Source organism: Leptodactylus fuscus, chromosome 3 (genome assembly GCF_031893055.1).
Source record: "Leptodactylus fuscus isolate aLepFus1 chromosome 3, aLepFus1.hap2, whole genome shotgun sequence".
NCBI lineage: Eukaryota > Metazoa > Chordata > Amphibia > Anura > Leptodactylidae > Leptodactylus > Leptodactylus fuscus.
Window position 1 is genome coordinate 147,143,498 of NC_134267.1, and position 16,417 is coordinate 147,159,914.

Here is a 16,417-nt window from a genome sequence, read left to right on the forward strand (position 1 = left end):
AAAATCTGAATTAAATGTTTTATTACTTTGTTAGTATTTTGTAAATCTACAGTACCTTTGTCTTTAAACACTGCCTGAATCCTTCAGGGCAGGTTCTTGATCAGATTCAAGCATATCTCAACCATAATCGGATCCCAGGTTTCTTCTACACGTTCCCAATATTGGTGCATACAGGTTGACTTACTTGGGTACAAATACAGCTTTTTCTTCAACTCTAACCAGTGTTCGATTAAGTTGAGGTTTAGGGAATGTGACGGCCAATCCAGCAACTCTACTGCATTGTCATTAAACCATTTTTTTCTCATCTTGACGTATGCGTCTGGTCATTGTCCTACTGAACTTTGTCATCTTTTTCGTACCTAAGTAACTTGTCTTGTAGGAAACTCGCATATAGCTCACCATTGAGACCACCATCTATCCTGGCCAAGTATCAATACCTTTGGCTGTGAAACAATCCAATACCATCAGGCCTCCTCTACCAAACTTGACAGTTCCTTCAATATCTTGATACTCCAGACCCATTTGCAGCCATCACAGGCCAGTCTATGAACTTTCATCTCATAAAATCATCCAATTCCAATCTTCTACTGTCCACTTTTCGTACTTGAGCTGACACTTCTTATGGCAATATTGAAGTCAAGGCCTCTTCACTTTTTTTCGGGCCACCATTTCAGACTTATGTAACATGCATTACCTGCATGGACATGTATGATCTCACTATTATGAAGCATATGAGCCAGCTCCACTGCCATGTTTGTTGTGCCAACCGATAGACCTTGTGATGAGCCGACTTCCTGACTCCAATATTTTGCCTCAGTATGCACCTCTTGGCTTTTGAATGGATGGAAGAACTTTAATTCATATTCTTCCAACTGTCATGGCACTCACATGATGCAGTTTGGCAATTTTCTTAACTGAGAGATCGCTATCGATGAGCTGGATGATGCTGTTCTCTTTTCTTGGAAGATCTTCTTCATGGTTCCTTAAAGGGGTTGGCCACTTTCAGACCAATATTGACAAACAAATGTACAATAAAAAAAATATACAATTTTCCAATATACTTTCTGTATCAATTCCTCTCGGTTTTCTAGATTTCGGCTTCCTGTCATTCATTCTGTTACTTCTAGAGGATAAAACTGTGACCATGGTCATGTGATTTACGGTCCATGGTCATGTGATGAATTGATACAGAAAGTATACTGGAAAATTGTATATCTTTCTAGCTTACATTTGTTTGTCAATATTGGTCTGAAAGTGGTCAACCCCTTTAATTTTAACCAGTGACCTTTCGCTAAGCAATCCTGCCACTAGTGGGAAATAATATCAGCTGGTTCAACTCACGGCCTTTAAAATAGTGTTTCTTTACTAAGGTGCCACACAAGAAACATCTCATGATGGAGACCTTCACACTCTTAATGTTGCAAAACATACTGATGGCAATGGTCTGCTGCAGTTTCTCAGCTTACATAGGGACAGAAGGGCCCTTTGTATGGATAACGATGAGAGATGAAATGGGTTGTTCAGGATTCTTTATGGCCTATCCCCAATGAGCTGATTAATGCATGGTTGACACCCTACCTATCTGATAGGTATGGCCTATTGTAAGGATAAGACACAAACAATTGTGGACAATCCCTTTACCACGCTTCAGTCACTTTCACCAAGGTATTGTGATAGGTCGCTGTCTACTATTAAAGGGGTTCCTTACTGTATCCCCTGCTCACAGGAGGGGGAATAAGTGTCTGATTTCAGGAGGTCTGATCAGTTGGACTCCCAGCATCCTGGAGAATAGGGATCCACAGCTACCAATATGTGTTCCATGTGAATATAAGAGACTGTGAATGCAGTAGAGGTTTGCATGCAAATCCTTTAAAAGAGAATGGACCACCACTCTATTAATGTAGAGAACTCAGGGGAACTTGTCTATAGAGGGAAATCCCTTTTAAGCTGAGGTCCCACGTTGCGGAAACGCAGGTTTTTTGTTGCACATTTTGTTGGGTTTATTGAGCCAAAGCTCAAAAAGGACAGGACATTTATCTTCTTTTTCATAGAAGTGAAAACATTTTTCCTGTACCATATACTATGTAAATAAATGTAAAGAAAAAAAAATATATATATAACAATTTGCAAGGCAAAGTGAAATTAATGTTCATATTTTATTACAATTATATATAAATAAGGAATTCAACAATTTAAATTAAAATCACATATTTCAAGCCTCTAACTCATTTACAGATCATAAGCACTAGTGCATTGTTTCATAAAGAATTTAGAAGTTAAAATATAATATTTCTTAAATCAATACTTATAAAAAATCTGATACAAAAATAGATTTTTATTTATAAATGCAGCAATGAGACAGTGCATCATAAAATTGAAAAGTCATGCTATTTTGTTCTGGTTTTTAACAATATTTAACAGAATCGGACATTAGAGATGAGCAAGTAGTATTCGATCGAGTAGGTATTTGATCAAATACTACTTACTCGATCGAATACCATGCGGTAAACGCAGTAAAAATTGATTCCCCTCCCACGGCATTTTTTTTTACACCACTAAATATGCAGGGGAGGTGGGATATGTATACAGTCATTGGCTTGCTTAATCAGTAGCAGCAGCAGTGTTGGCATCATTTCCTGAGGTGTCATTGTGGACTTGGTGACTCCAATTGGTCGAATTTTGATTTCCCTGAAACAAGCATTTTTTTCCCATAGACTATAATGGGATTCAATATTCGATCGAATAGTCGAATATTGAGGTCTACTCGAATCGAATTTCGAATATTTTACTACTCGCTCATCTCTGTTGGACATATTACTGAACAGCAAATAAAAGAAATAAAAAATTAATGCTGTGCCTATTTACCGACTGATCACTACAACCCAGTGATTTAAGCTATAGTGTTCAGGACTTGCAGTTACTAGCTTGTAAACATTAGGAATTCAGTAAAATAAGAAAATAATCGGTGGTACTTGCTCAGTTATGCAAGTATATGCAATTTTACCAATAATTTAAAACACAACAGTTTCAATAATGCAGCAATGTAACCTCTAAGGATTGGCTTACTCATTTCAATATATTTCATATTCTGTGGGCAGTTATGCCTTGTTAAGTTAAGCAAAGTTTATTCTTTGCTTATTAAATACATCTCCATTTTAGGTATATACCTAAAACATCATAGAAATATATTCGTTTTGTTTGGATTTCTATTATTTCTTGATTGAGCCATTTTGCACTTCTGGTCGCTTTATCTTGACCTAAAATAAAACATACAGAGATATGATAGTGGAAATGTTTGGTTGGAAGGGCCTAACAAACTACCAGGGAATCCTATGGCAGAAACTGGCTTTGACATACTAATGGGATTTAACCCTGTTCCGCCAGTGACATTTTTCAATTTTCGTTTTTGACTCCCTGCCTCCCAAACCACATAACTTTTTTATTTTTCCGTTCACAGAGCCATATGAGGGCTTAATGTAGAACAAAAAGCTCAAAAAAAATTCAGAATGGAGGTGAATTGGAGAAAAGTGCATTTGTGTGACTTTCTTGCAGGCTTCGTTTTTACGGGATTCACGTTGCAGCTAAAATGACATGTCACAGACAAAAATCTAAAACTTGGAAAAACATTTTTTTTTTCTAAAAGTTGCCATATTCTGACACCCATAACTTTTTTTTAGATTTCCGTGTAAGGGGATGCATAGGGCATTTTTTTGTGGGGCCAAGTGTACTTTTTAATTATACCAGTTTGGGAAATGTCTATTGTACTTTTGAAAAAAAAAAAAAATTCAAAAATGAAAAAACAGTAGCTTGCCAATTTTTTTTTTCCGCTACGGCGTTCACTATAGAGCAACAGGGGTCTGATGATTATTCATTAATGATCAGACCCCTGTTGCTCTATAGTGAACGCTGTAGCGGAAAAAAAAATTGGCAAGCTACTGTTTGCATTGCAAAATAACAGTACTTCTATTGCAGGCTGCATAAAACAGCCTGCAATAGAAGATAATGTCAGACAGCCAGGAGCCTTTTGAAGGCTCCCAGGTCTGTCATTGTAAGGATACACCAGCCCTGGAGCTCACTCTGGGTTTCGATTCTCCACGGCAATATGGTGGTGCCCGTGCACGGCCAGGCAAATGACATCTTGGTCTTCTTTGACCATGGACCTGGGGGTTAATGCTCGCAATCAGTGCCCACAGTAATACAGTGCCCAGGTAATACAGCAGATACCTGGCAGCTTTGACAGCTGCTCAGCTCTTGAGCAGCCACTATATTTAAATACCTGACATTTGCTGTACTCTTACAGCAGATGTCAGGAAAGGGTTAAAGCGTAACTAAACTTTCAGACAACTATTGATTTTCTGGCACCTTATGTGTCATTAATACATTTTGTAATATAATTTCCAGTGATATCTCTGGAAATTATACAGGTTGACCTGTATATTCGGCCATCGTATGATATGAAAGATGATGTCCTCTTTCATACGACACCAAAATCAAATTTCTAGGGGCCACACGGTGGCTCAGTGGTTAGCACTGCAGCCTTGCAGCACTGGAGTCCTGGTGTTCAAATCCCACCAAGGGCAAAAAACCAGCTGCAAGGAGTTTGTATGTTCTCCCCGTGTTTGCATGGATTTCCATCCCATATTCCAAAGACATACTGATAGGGAAAAATGTACATTGTGAGCTCTATGTGGGGCTCACAATCTACATAAAAAAAAAAAAAAAATCAAATTTCTATGCTTTATAATGCCTGCGATAAAGTCGCTTGAAGTGACCCTCCCCTTCATATTCTCTTCATTTCAAGAGAAAGAGGGATGAAATGCAGGATTTCACAGAGAGGAGAAAAAAATTGTTAAAAAAAGTATGTAACAAAATTTATTAATGAAACAAATACTGTCAGAAAATCAAATGTTGTCCACAACTTTAGCTAAGATTTAAAGATTTTGCACAACACAACCCCTATTTGGACATTGAGGCCTGGATTAAACTATACACAGGGCATGCTGGAAGTCTGTTATACTGATGCATATATATAGGCAGCAAGAGAACCCAAACATGATCCTAATGATACCGGGCTGTACCAAAGTAGAAATGAGGATGTACTTTGAATGATGTAATATAAATGATCATACCTCTACTAAACTATCGACTTTCTCAAGGTGAGGTTTCCAGCTGACCAAATGTGGAACTTTATTGTCTTCTTCTAAGTTTGGTATTTCCGCTTCTTTAAGTCTTGTGAAGGCTAAAAATGTTATCAGCATAGAGTTAAGATAAGCTAACATTAACACCAAATTAAATTTGTCACTTTGAAAATGCCGTCCAATCGTTGGGCAAAATACTGTAGACTGATACTGTATATAGTTTTCTTACAGCTGCTAATATCTGGTAGTTTATTCATTTTACTCCCTGCTTATTCTGGCCTTAGGAGTCTAGTTATATTGAATTTTTCTCTCACATATATTTCTTTATATATTGTATCAGTCTGATCAGCTTTTCCTGCTTTATCATGGTTGTACTCAATTGGTGGATCACAGTAACAAATCAGGTCACAACACAAGCTGTCCTGACCCATGCCTCCTTGCTGGTACATAATGATAGTAGTCAGAAAAAAGACTGATTCCCAATGCTCCAATTCCCTTTGCACTGATGTAACACAGTAGCAGCAAGGAGTGTAACCTGTCCTTGCTGCATACACAGGAGAAGCACAATTATGGCTGACCGTGAGGATTGTCGATCTCTGCTGCCACAGCTGTGTTGCATGAGTGCTAAAGAAGCATTAGTCCAGAGAAAAGTCTTTCAGTGTCATTATGCTGAAGCAAGGAAAACATTTCCTGGTAGCAACCTACCAAGGGGTATATGAGGGGGCACTATGGTGACAGTTATTCTGTGTGGGAGCACTAAAGAGGTAATATACTATGTGAACGAGACACAAATTTGGCCTCATATTGTTTGAGGGTGTGCTAGGAGCATTACACTGCGTGAGGGCACTGCAGAGGCATTATACTGTGTGGGGGCACCAATAGGATATTTATACAATGTGGAAGCCACTTAGGGAGAATTATACTGTGGGGGAGAAATAAGGGAACATTTTACTGTATGGGGGAACCAATAGTGCATTATGCCATGTGCCGGCCATTAAGGAGCATTATGCTGTGTGGAGACACTAAAGTGGCATTATACTGTCTATGGGCACTAAGGGAGCATTATAATATATGGGGGCACTAAGGAGACTTCACCATGTACGTTACACACTGGGTGTGGTTAGAGGCATGCCTTAAAGAGGACCTTTCATCAGATTGGGCACAGGCAATTCCATATACTGCTGGAAAGCTGACAGTGCGCTGAATGCAGCGCACTATCGGCTTTCCCGATCTGTGCCCCGGGTAAAGAGCTATTGGTCCCGGTACCGTAGCGCTTTACAGTCAGTAGGGCATTTCTGACAGTCTGTCAGGAACGTCCTTCTCCACAGCAGCGCCTATCGCGCTGTACTGTGTGAGTGGGGAGGAATGCTTACACTGTGTAGCGCGATAGGCGCTGCTGTGGAGAAGGATGTTTCTGGCTGACTGTCAGAAATGCCCTACTGACTGTAAAGCGATACGGTACCGGGACCGAAAGCTCTTTACCCGGGGCACAGATCGGGAAAGCCGATAGTACGCTGAATTCAGCGTACTGTCGGCTTTCCAGCAGTATATAGAACTGCCTGTGCCCAATCTGATGAAAGGTCCTCTTTGAATGAGTCATATACTTACATATTTAGTCACTATTCAGATAGCATTTCAACCTGATGGCAGACACTGGTCAGTGGGCATTTACAAAATCTTGTTGAGTTATTCTACTCTAAAACATGCTGCCTCCAGACTGGACTGCATTTTATTGTGTATAGCTTGACTTAAGCAAAATAGATATTACTACATGGAAATGTATAAAAATGGTAAAACATAGTTCTGTACTTACATGAAAATGGTGAGGTTCTCCAGCTAAACTGTGTAGTATACATTCTGATTAAAAAAAAAAAAAAGAAAAAAAAAAAAAAGGTATTAAACAGCATTAGAAGGTGGTGAGAGAAAACATGCAACTTATAAAATGCTCTTAAAACGGTAAGTATAACTGTTCCTATAGGCATTGCATAAGCTCCTAGTGCAAGCACTGAATGTATCACTTCATTCACCAGCTATATGCCAAAAGGATTGCAGTTTGCAATATGCAAGATTGGTACAGTATTATGAATTTCCTACTCTACATTTCCTTGTTAATAAATATGGCGGCTGCTCCACTAACATAGACCACCAGTATTAATAAATCTCTTACAGTATGTTTTGTAAGTGATAGAATAGCTGATGGACTTCATTGTTCATGGAGTTTGATAATGTCACTGGTTCCCTTTTCAAAAAAATTCATTCAGAATTCTTGTTGTTTTTCTTGAAATGATACATTTGATATAAAGTATACAGTAGCTGTCACTTACCCATCATCGGCTTCATTTTGTTTTTGTTTTCTTTTTCGATACAAGTATACCCCAAACCCAATTCCCAGGAGGAGCAGAAGAATAAAGGCCAAAGTTCCAAACAGTATGCCAAAGAACGCATTTAGGTTCATAGACAAATTTTCACATTGAAGTCCAGATGTGACATATATAGAGAAGGATTTACAACTAAAATAAGAAAAAAAAAATCGCAAAATATAAATTATTGTGGATTTGTTGTGTTGTGCATATAAGAATTAAGCTGATCACAAAAAGAGCTTCACATAATATAACTGCCTGTCTGAACACTTGTTAAAATGTAGATGTGTATTATAAATAAGCAAGGGCGAGCTACCTAAAACACTGCAGTCGCTAATACAGGCTTCAGCACAGATATAGTAGCAATAGGATTATGCAGCCCTTTGCATCGACCTTTGATAGTTTAGTGAACTCTATATTTGACCATCCATTCATGTATGCTACAAACATATGTGAGGCTGATTGGCAGGGTGCCCAAAATAGAAATAGTGAACTACAAATGTAGTCTTTAACTCATTCTCTCTGAACCATATATGTAGCATTCATAGGGCCACATCACTTTTCTATTCTGAGTGTATCGCCCCAGGGCTACACCAGTTTCTGTTCTCCACCCTCCCCCATTTAGACATTAAGTATTATCAGATCCACTGACACTCATCAGATCCAATAACACCTAACTAGAGATGAGCGAACAGTGTTCTATCGAACACATGTTCGATCGGATATCAGGCTGTTCGATGTGTTCGATTCGAATCGAACATCACGTGGCAAACTCCAAAAAAAATTTGATTCCCCTCCCACCTTCCCTGGCGCTTTTTTTGCACCAATAACAGCGCAGAGGAGGTGGGACAGGACCTACGACACCGGAGGCATCGAAAAAAATCGGAAAAAGTCATTGGCTGCCGAAATCAGGTGACCTCCATTTTAGACGAATAGTGGATTTCAAATCCGGGTCATATGAGAATGTGAACTTTGTGACTAAGAGACAGGGATAGCTGTACAGGCAGGGATAGCTAGGGATAGCCTTTATTTAGGTAGGAATGTTATTCAAAATAACTTTTTGGGGCTCTATCGGGTGTGTAATTGTGATTTTTGTGACATAAACTTTTTCCAATAGGAATGCATTGGCCAGCGCTGATTGGCCAGAGTACGGAACTCGACCAATCAGCGCTGGCTCTGCTGGAGGAGGCGGAGTCTAAGATCGCTCCACACCAGTCTCCATTCAGGTCCGACCTTAGACTCCGCCTCCTCCGGCAGAGCCAGCGCTGATTGGCCGAAGGCTGGCCAATGCATTCCTATGCGAATGCAGAGACTTAGCAGTGCTGAGCCAGTTCTGCTCAACTACACATCTGATGCACACTCGGCTCTGCTACATCTGATGCACACTCGGCACTGCTACATCAGATGTAGCAATCTGATGTAGCAGAGCCGAGGGTGCACTAGAACCCCTGTGCAAACTCAGTTCACGCTAATAGAATGCATTGGCCAGCGCTGATTGGCCAGCGCTGATTGGCCAGAGTACGGAACTCGACCAATCAGCGCTGGCTCTGCTGGAGGAGGCGGAGTCTAAGATCGCTCCACACCAGTCTCCATTCAGGTCCGACCTTAGACTCTGCCTCCTCCGGCAGAGCCAGCGCTGATTGGCCGAAGGCTGGCCAATGCATTCCTATGCGAATGCAGAGACTTAGCAGTGCTGAGCCAGTTCTGCTCAACTACACATCTGATGTAGCAGAGCCGAGTGTGCATCAGATGTGTAGTTGAGCAGAACTGGCTCAGCACTGCTAAGTCTCTGCATTCGCATAGGAATGCATTGGCCAGCCTTCGGCCAATCAGCGCTGGCTCTGCCGGAGGAGGCGGAGTCTAAGGTCGGACCTGAATGGAGACTGGTGTGGAGCGATCTTAGACTCCGCCTCCTCCAGCAGAGCCAGCGCTGATTGGTCGCGTTCCGTACTCTGGCCAATCAGCGCTGGCCAATGCATTCTATTAGCCTGATGAAGTAGAGCTGAATGTGTGTGCTTAGCACACACATTCAGCTCTACTTCATCGGGCTAATAGAATGTATTGGCCAATCAGCGCTGGCCAATGCATTCTATTAGCATGAACTGAGTTTGTACAGGGGTTCTAGTGCACCCTCGGCTCTGCTACATCAGATGTACATCATCTGATGTAGCAGAGCCGAGTTTGCATCAGATGTAGCAGAGCCGAGTGTGCATCAGATGTGTAGTTGAGCAGAACTGGCTCAGCACTGCTAAGTCTCTGCATTCGCATAGGAATGCATTGGCCAGCCTTCGGCCAATCAGCGCTGGCTCTGCCGGAGGAGGCGGAGTCTAAGGTCGGACCTGAATGGAGACTGGTGTGGAGCGATCTTAGACTCCACCTCCTCCAGCAGAGCCAGCGCTGATTGGTCGAGTTCCGTACTCTGGCCAATCAGCGCTGGCCAATGCATTCTATTAGCCCGATGAAGTAGAGCTGAATGTGTGTGCTTAGCATTCTATTAGCGTGAACTGAGTTTGTACAGGGGTTCTAGTGCACCCTCGGCTCTGCTACATCAGATGTACATAATCTGATGTAGCAGAGCCGAGTTTGCATCAGATGTAGCAGAGCCGAGTGTGCATCAGATGTGTAGTTGAGCAGAACTGGCTCAGCACTGCTAAGTCTCTGCATTCGCATAGGAATGCATTGGCCAGCCTTCGGCCAATCAGCGCTGGCTCTGCCGGAGGAGGCGGAGTCTAAGGTCGGACCTGAATGGAGACTGGTGTGGAGCGATCTTAGACTCCGCCTCCTCCAGCAGAGCCAGCGCTGATTGGTCGAATTCCGTACTCTGTCCAATCAGCACTGGCCAATGCATTTCTATGGGGAAAAGTTAGCTTGCGAAAATCGCAAACTGACAGGGATTTCCATGAAATAAAGTGACTTTTATGCCCCCAGACATGCTTCCCCTGCTGTCCCAGTGTCATTCCAGGGTGTTGGTATCATTTCCTGGGGTGTCATAGTGGACTTGGTGACCCTCCAGACACGGATTTGGGTTTCCCCCTTAACGAGTATATGTTCCCCATAGACTATAATGGGGTTCGAAACCCATTCGAACACTCGAACAGTGAGCGGCTGTTCGAATCGAATTTCGAACCTCGAACATTTTAGTGTTCGCTCATCTCTACACCTAACCATTGCGCCATAGTGTGTAGATGTATATTTGAGGACTGTCGTGATTGCTGTCAATGGAGGTGACACAAGTGTTCTCTTCCTGTGTCGGGCACAGGTTAAAATCACTGCATGTGAATGAGGCTTTGAAAATCTAATTTACATATATTGTATTGCCCTTTCTTGTTTGTGGAATCTGAAACTGCCACAAATCCATAGTATCCTTGAGATTCATATAATACATGGGTTTTTGCTACAGCAACACAACTGTGGAGGTTATTGCGTAATGAAGGTAAATCCACAGTGAAAATATGTATTTGCTTGCATCTGTGTTTAAGACTAGTTATGCTACAGTATAACATCTTTGAAGTACAGCAATGAATGCTAATGCATGAGGAAAACTCTGTTGACCTTTATGCGTTTCCGCCACAGTTTTTCCAAAAGCGCTTTTTTTGGCTACAGCCCGCTATATCCTGAAGGAAGAAAAAGTGGTGCATGCAGGATTTTTGCTTCCGTTACAAGATAGAGTCTATCATGTTTTTTTTACATTAGAATCAATGAGAACGGACACAGTGGTGTCTCCATCTGCATCCGTCACTCTACTACAGTTAATGTTGCCTGTAGTGTGTAAGCTTGTATTTTTGTAAAAGTAAACAAATGCAGAAGAACCACTTTAAGGTTGGATACATTTTCTACAAATATATAATGCAGTTTGTTTTGGCAATGTGTTTTATATGCTTACATTATGTGTTTCAATTACGGGCAGGATTTTAGAACTGGTGGGGATGGGGTTATTGATATAAAGGTTGCAGTTTTTTTCTCTCCACATTCATACCATGACTAAGAACTCATGAGGGGGTTCGAAGTGCATAGGTTTTATTGAGATGGATTTCTTTTTCCTGTTTCTATTGATAGATTTTTATTTTTTTGATGGTGCTAGAGTTTTTTTTCACTTCTTTTCACTTTTTGGAACACATGATGCACAAGTTGCCTGACATGTCTTTCCCTTTTCCCATCAAGGGATCATTACCTTTTAATGCCAAACAAGTAATAGCCCAGTATACACTCAAGCAAGGGATGATGTGGAGAAAATTGTTAGGACGGATTCACACATGCGCCCGTGTCCGCTTTAGGCAATTCTGCTGGGTTTCCGTCTTCTACCCTGAGATACTGCACAGGCGACAGAAACCCGGCAGTAAGTTTTCAAACCCATTCAAAGTGACTGTCCCTGAGCGTTTTGTGCCTGTCTGCAGCTAAACCGTTTTTTTTTTAACCGGACACAAAGTGCTGCGTGTCCGACACAGTGGGGAGAGACCAATGCTAGTGTGAACCTAGCATAAGCTAAAGATTTTTCTCCATTTCCCCTGCTACAATCAAAGAAGAAGTTACAAGATGTAAGTACTCACTTCTCATTATGTAGATATGCAATCTAAATAAATTTATTTGACCAGAGATGTGTCGCTGTGTCAAAGCCTGCTATATTAGAAAAGTTGTGTTGTAGAAATGCTGTCTCCAATCAGTACATTTTTGGGCAGACAATATTTTTAGAAGACCTTTGCAGCTAGTGCTGAATCCAGGAGCGCATCTTCCATGAGGTGACCTAAGGCGATGGCCTCAGGCAGCACCTCATGGAATAAACTGGGGGTTGCATTTTAATCATAACTTGTGTTATTGCAATAGGTAGCGGCCAACAACCTGTCCATGCTCCTGTCCAGACACTGCACTTACATCATGACGCTGAAAAACATAGTGTCCTGGCATTATTCAACATTGGCTACAGCACACCCTGTAGGCAGCATCGAAGGGCAGCCTGGATAGGAGTGTGCACAGGAGAGTAAAAATTATTGGCTGCTACGTATTGCAATAATACAATAGGTAGCGGCTTAACATATGCTAGGGGGAGGATCATATAGTCTGTTTGTGTGGAGTCTATAAGCCTAGTGGAGTGGGGTTGCAAAAAAAGGGGGTCATATACTGCTTGTGGGCTATTAAAAGGGTCATATACATTGTGAGAGGTACGAAAGGGGGTTAAGCTGTCTGGGAGCCATAAAAAGGGGGCCATACACTGTGTGGGAACATAAGAAGAGGGTCTTAAACTGTGCAGTGGGCAAAAAAAGGGCGGTCACATAACGTGTTGTGGGCCAGAAAAAGGGGGGTTATATACCATGTGTGGAGCCAGAAAATGGAGGTCATGTATCATATGGTGGGCCAAAAAAAAGAGGGTTGTATATTGTGTAGAGGTCAAATACAAGGAGGTGTTATACTATTTAAGGGCCAAAATAAGGGGATTTTTTGATCTGCCAAGGGGGTGTGTGTATACTAATTAGGGAGACCCAATCATATAACAAAAAATAGCTGGGTTGGATCTCTTGTAAGGATGGGTAGTGGCTCGCAGTTATGGGGAAAAGCTGTGCGGAGGACCACAGCTGAATTTTAGCACTAGTGCTCAACACTTTAAAAAGATGGAATGGGTATCTCACCTAGAATCATATTAATTGCAGTCTACAATATGTTGAGATCCACCTTTCTCCCTTCATTCCTTCTGAAACCTTTTGTCCCTTTTTTTCATGGATTCTAAGTTCTTAATACCATTTTTCTACATGTTACTTATCTGAATAAAGGTAAGGAAGGACATGTTTCCACCTATACACTTGTTCTAATGTAAAACTGATGTTTTGTGCCACTACTATTTCTGTCAATTCTGTTATATCAATAAAGATTTACGTATATAAGACATACAAATGACAGAATAACTACATACCTGCAATTAACATTTCCATTAACTAGAAGACAGATACCATCATTCTTACAGTAGGAACTGTTGAGGCACTTGTAGATACATGTCAGATCATTAAGATTCACTTCATATCCAGCATACTTACAGCTGGCACTCTTTGCCAGGTCTTGCACACTCACTGAGGAAAGAAAACAACAACTGTCTTGAGTAGTGTGAGAGGCTTGTTATATGAAAATCTCAGCCTAAGGTGCTCACATTGCCAACCATAACCAATCCCACACCAATATCCTATAAAATTCTCTAAAATATTGTACTGCCAACAAACAAGTGCAACTTAAAAGATGTTGATGGACAAGCCAAGCTCGACTAACTGTCCATCTACCTGTCCTAGTACTGTTATATAGATGTCTATGTTATGCTGATATGTACTATACAGATATACTATATAAAGCACACTGCGGAGCAACACGGTGGCTCAGTGGTTAGCACTGCAACCTTGCAGTACTGGAGTCCTGGGTTCGAATCTCGCCAGGAACAACATCTTCAAGGAGTTTGTATGTTCTACCTGTGTTTGTGTAGATTTCCTCCCATTCTACAAAGACATACTGATAGGGAAAAAAAGTACATTGTAATTGCTATATGGGGCTCACAATCTACATGAAAAATTAATAATAAAGCACACTGTTTAGAGTAAGCATTGTCAGCTCCATTTACCGCTGTGCTGAGAACCCAGTGTTATCAGTGAATCAGGGGCTATAAGGGGGCAGTATAACATAGTTGCTCTTATTTATTAAAGTCATCACCCACACATCACATTCTGTCTTCATTTATACCACTTTCAGTTAATAATATATTATAATATACATTTTACTTATACAGCGCCAAAATATTCCCCAGTACTTTACAAATTGACGGTTAAGATGTATACGCATACAGTAACATTGAAAAACGAACATGTGGTAGCCGATTTTGCAAGGTCCATCACACGACCCTTTCGAAAACACATTGAATCTAATGTGTCTATTCACATGTCCATTTTTTTGGGGGGGGGGGAGGGGGGGTTGACTGTTTTTCACAGGCACACTGACTCCCCCCAAAAAAATCAATGGATCCTTATTTAACTAATGTAAAACAGATTGATGGCCAATTTACATCCATTAAACACACAGATCATTGAGTTGGGTTACTGACCGATACAAAACAGATGACACTCAGCCTTCAAAAACATAATGGATGCAAAACAGTAGTTAAAAATAGGCTTTAATGGCTGTTAGCTCTGTCAAAAACATCACTGACATGTGAGTAAGGCCTTAAGCTATATTTATACAACCGTGAATATTGTTTGTGAGAAGACCTTTTTTTTTAACAATTATATGGCTACATTGAATTCTTTGCAAATTAATGGAGTTTATTGACATGACTGATATTTTGAAGTTCCATTTTAATGGACCATCAATATATAGGTCATACTCTAATTTTCTAAGAGGGATCCGTAGAAATGGTTGCCCTTTGGGTGCAAAATGGACATTTTTCATTACTGTTTTGAACCTTGATCGTGTAAATTTAGCTTATAGGGGCTCTATCACTAGGAAAAGTCATTTTTAACTAATCACATCCTTGCATAGGCTTTAAAAATGCTACTTCACACCTACCTTTAGTATGTAAATTGCCTCAGTGGTTTCTGAATAAGTCCATTTTTATTCATATGCTAATTAGTCTGGTGCATGATACATCGTGCACTCCTCTCCTGTTGTTTTCTATGGGAGGCTGCTGCTGCTGATGATGACTTCTTGCTTCCTGTTTGCCTCACACACATAGGAGATAATAGAACAGAGGAGGTTTCTGGGAACTTCCTGAGCTGGCTGGAAGCTCATTAGCATATGAATAAAAATGGACTTATTCAGAAACCACTGAGGCAATTTACATACTAAAGGTAGGTGTGAAATAACATTTCTAAAGCCTATGCAAGGATGTGATTAGTTAAAAATGACTTTTCCCAGTGATAGAGCCCCTTTAAATTTACATTCATATGTCATTGAAAATCAGCTGTGTGACGACCGCTTTTTTATTGGATGTTTTTTACTGCTGTTTCACTCTTCTCTTGTTTGGATGTAGGCTTGGACTAGGCAAATTGCTTTCAGTGGGTCTCTAACTTTCTGCTATTGGTTGCCTATCTTTATGTATACAGAAGATAATGTAGCAAATGCAGCATTTTTCTGTTACATATGTGAAAGGGATGTATGGCTGAAATTATTTGATGTTATGTGGTGCTCACTAAAATATATTAGTGTCACCACGCACCATCACCACCACATAAGTGTATACAACCAAGAAGCTGAATAGACATATAATATCATCAATGGTGTAACTACTGCGGTAGCAGTGGTAGCGTCTGCCACAGGGCCCAGGACATTAGAGGAGCCCAACAGGCCCCTGATGTTTTGGGTTTTTTTATAGGCCGTTACCTGCTAAAGTAACCCCAGCAGGTAACGGGCCTTATTTACTTACCGATCCCCACTCCTGCTCACGGCTGCCTGTACTTCCCCTTTTGTGGATGCGGCTGTGAGCAGGAGCGGGGTCCAGTAAGTGAGGCCACAGGCCTGCGAACCCCAAAAACATTGCTATCATTATACTCCGGGATATTTTCCGACCTTGGAGTGCAATGATCGGAGGTCCAGGGGAGGTGAGAAACATAAAAAAAACACTGTTACTTACTAGAGATGAGCGAACACTAAAATGTCCGAGGTTCGAAATCCGATTCGAACAGCCGCACACTGTTCGATTGTTCGAATGGATTTCGAACCCCATTATAGTCTATGGGGGGAAATGCTCGTTTCAGGGGTATGCAAAATTCGATAAAATTATACTTACCAAGTCCACGAGTGACGGTCGGGCTGGATTCTCCTTGAAGTCTTCTCCGTGCAGCATCCCCGCGTCTTCTTCCGGCTGGAATTCACTCTGCCTAGGCATCGGGGCCTAGGCAGAGCCGACTGCGCATGCGCGGTCATGCGCAGACATGCGCAGTTGGCTCTGCCCGGGTC

The 16,417-nt window shown here is 41.2% G+C and overlaps 1 protein-coding gene across 1 annotated transcript in view; it reads right to left on the bottom strand.

The window, feature by feature from the left end:
• Positions 1-3,152: 3,152 nt before the first annotated feature.
• Positions 3,153-16,417, bottom strand: part of LOC142196904 (uncharacterized) — a 143,891-nt gene continuing 130,626 nt past the window's right edge. Inside the window, 5 exon segments of the mRNA XM_075266885.1 lie at positions 3,153-3,257; positions 5,130-5,239; positions 6,952-6,995; positions 7,463-7,648; positions 13,401-13,554. Coding sequence (XP_075122986.1) covers positions 3,210-3,257; positions 5,130-5,239; positions 6,952-6,995; positions 7,463-7,648; positions 13,401-13,554 — 542 coding nt within the window. The 3' untranslated portion in view covers positions 3,153-3,209.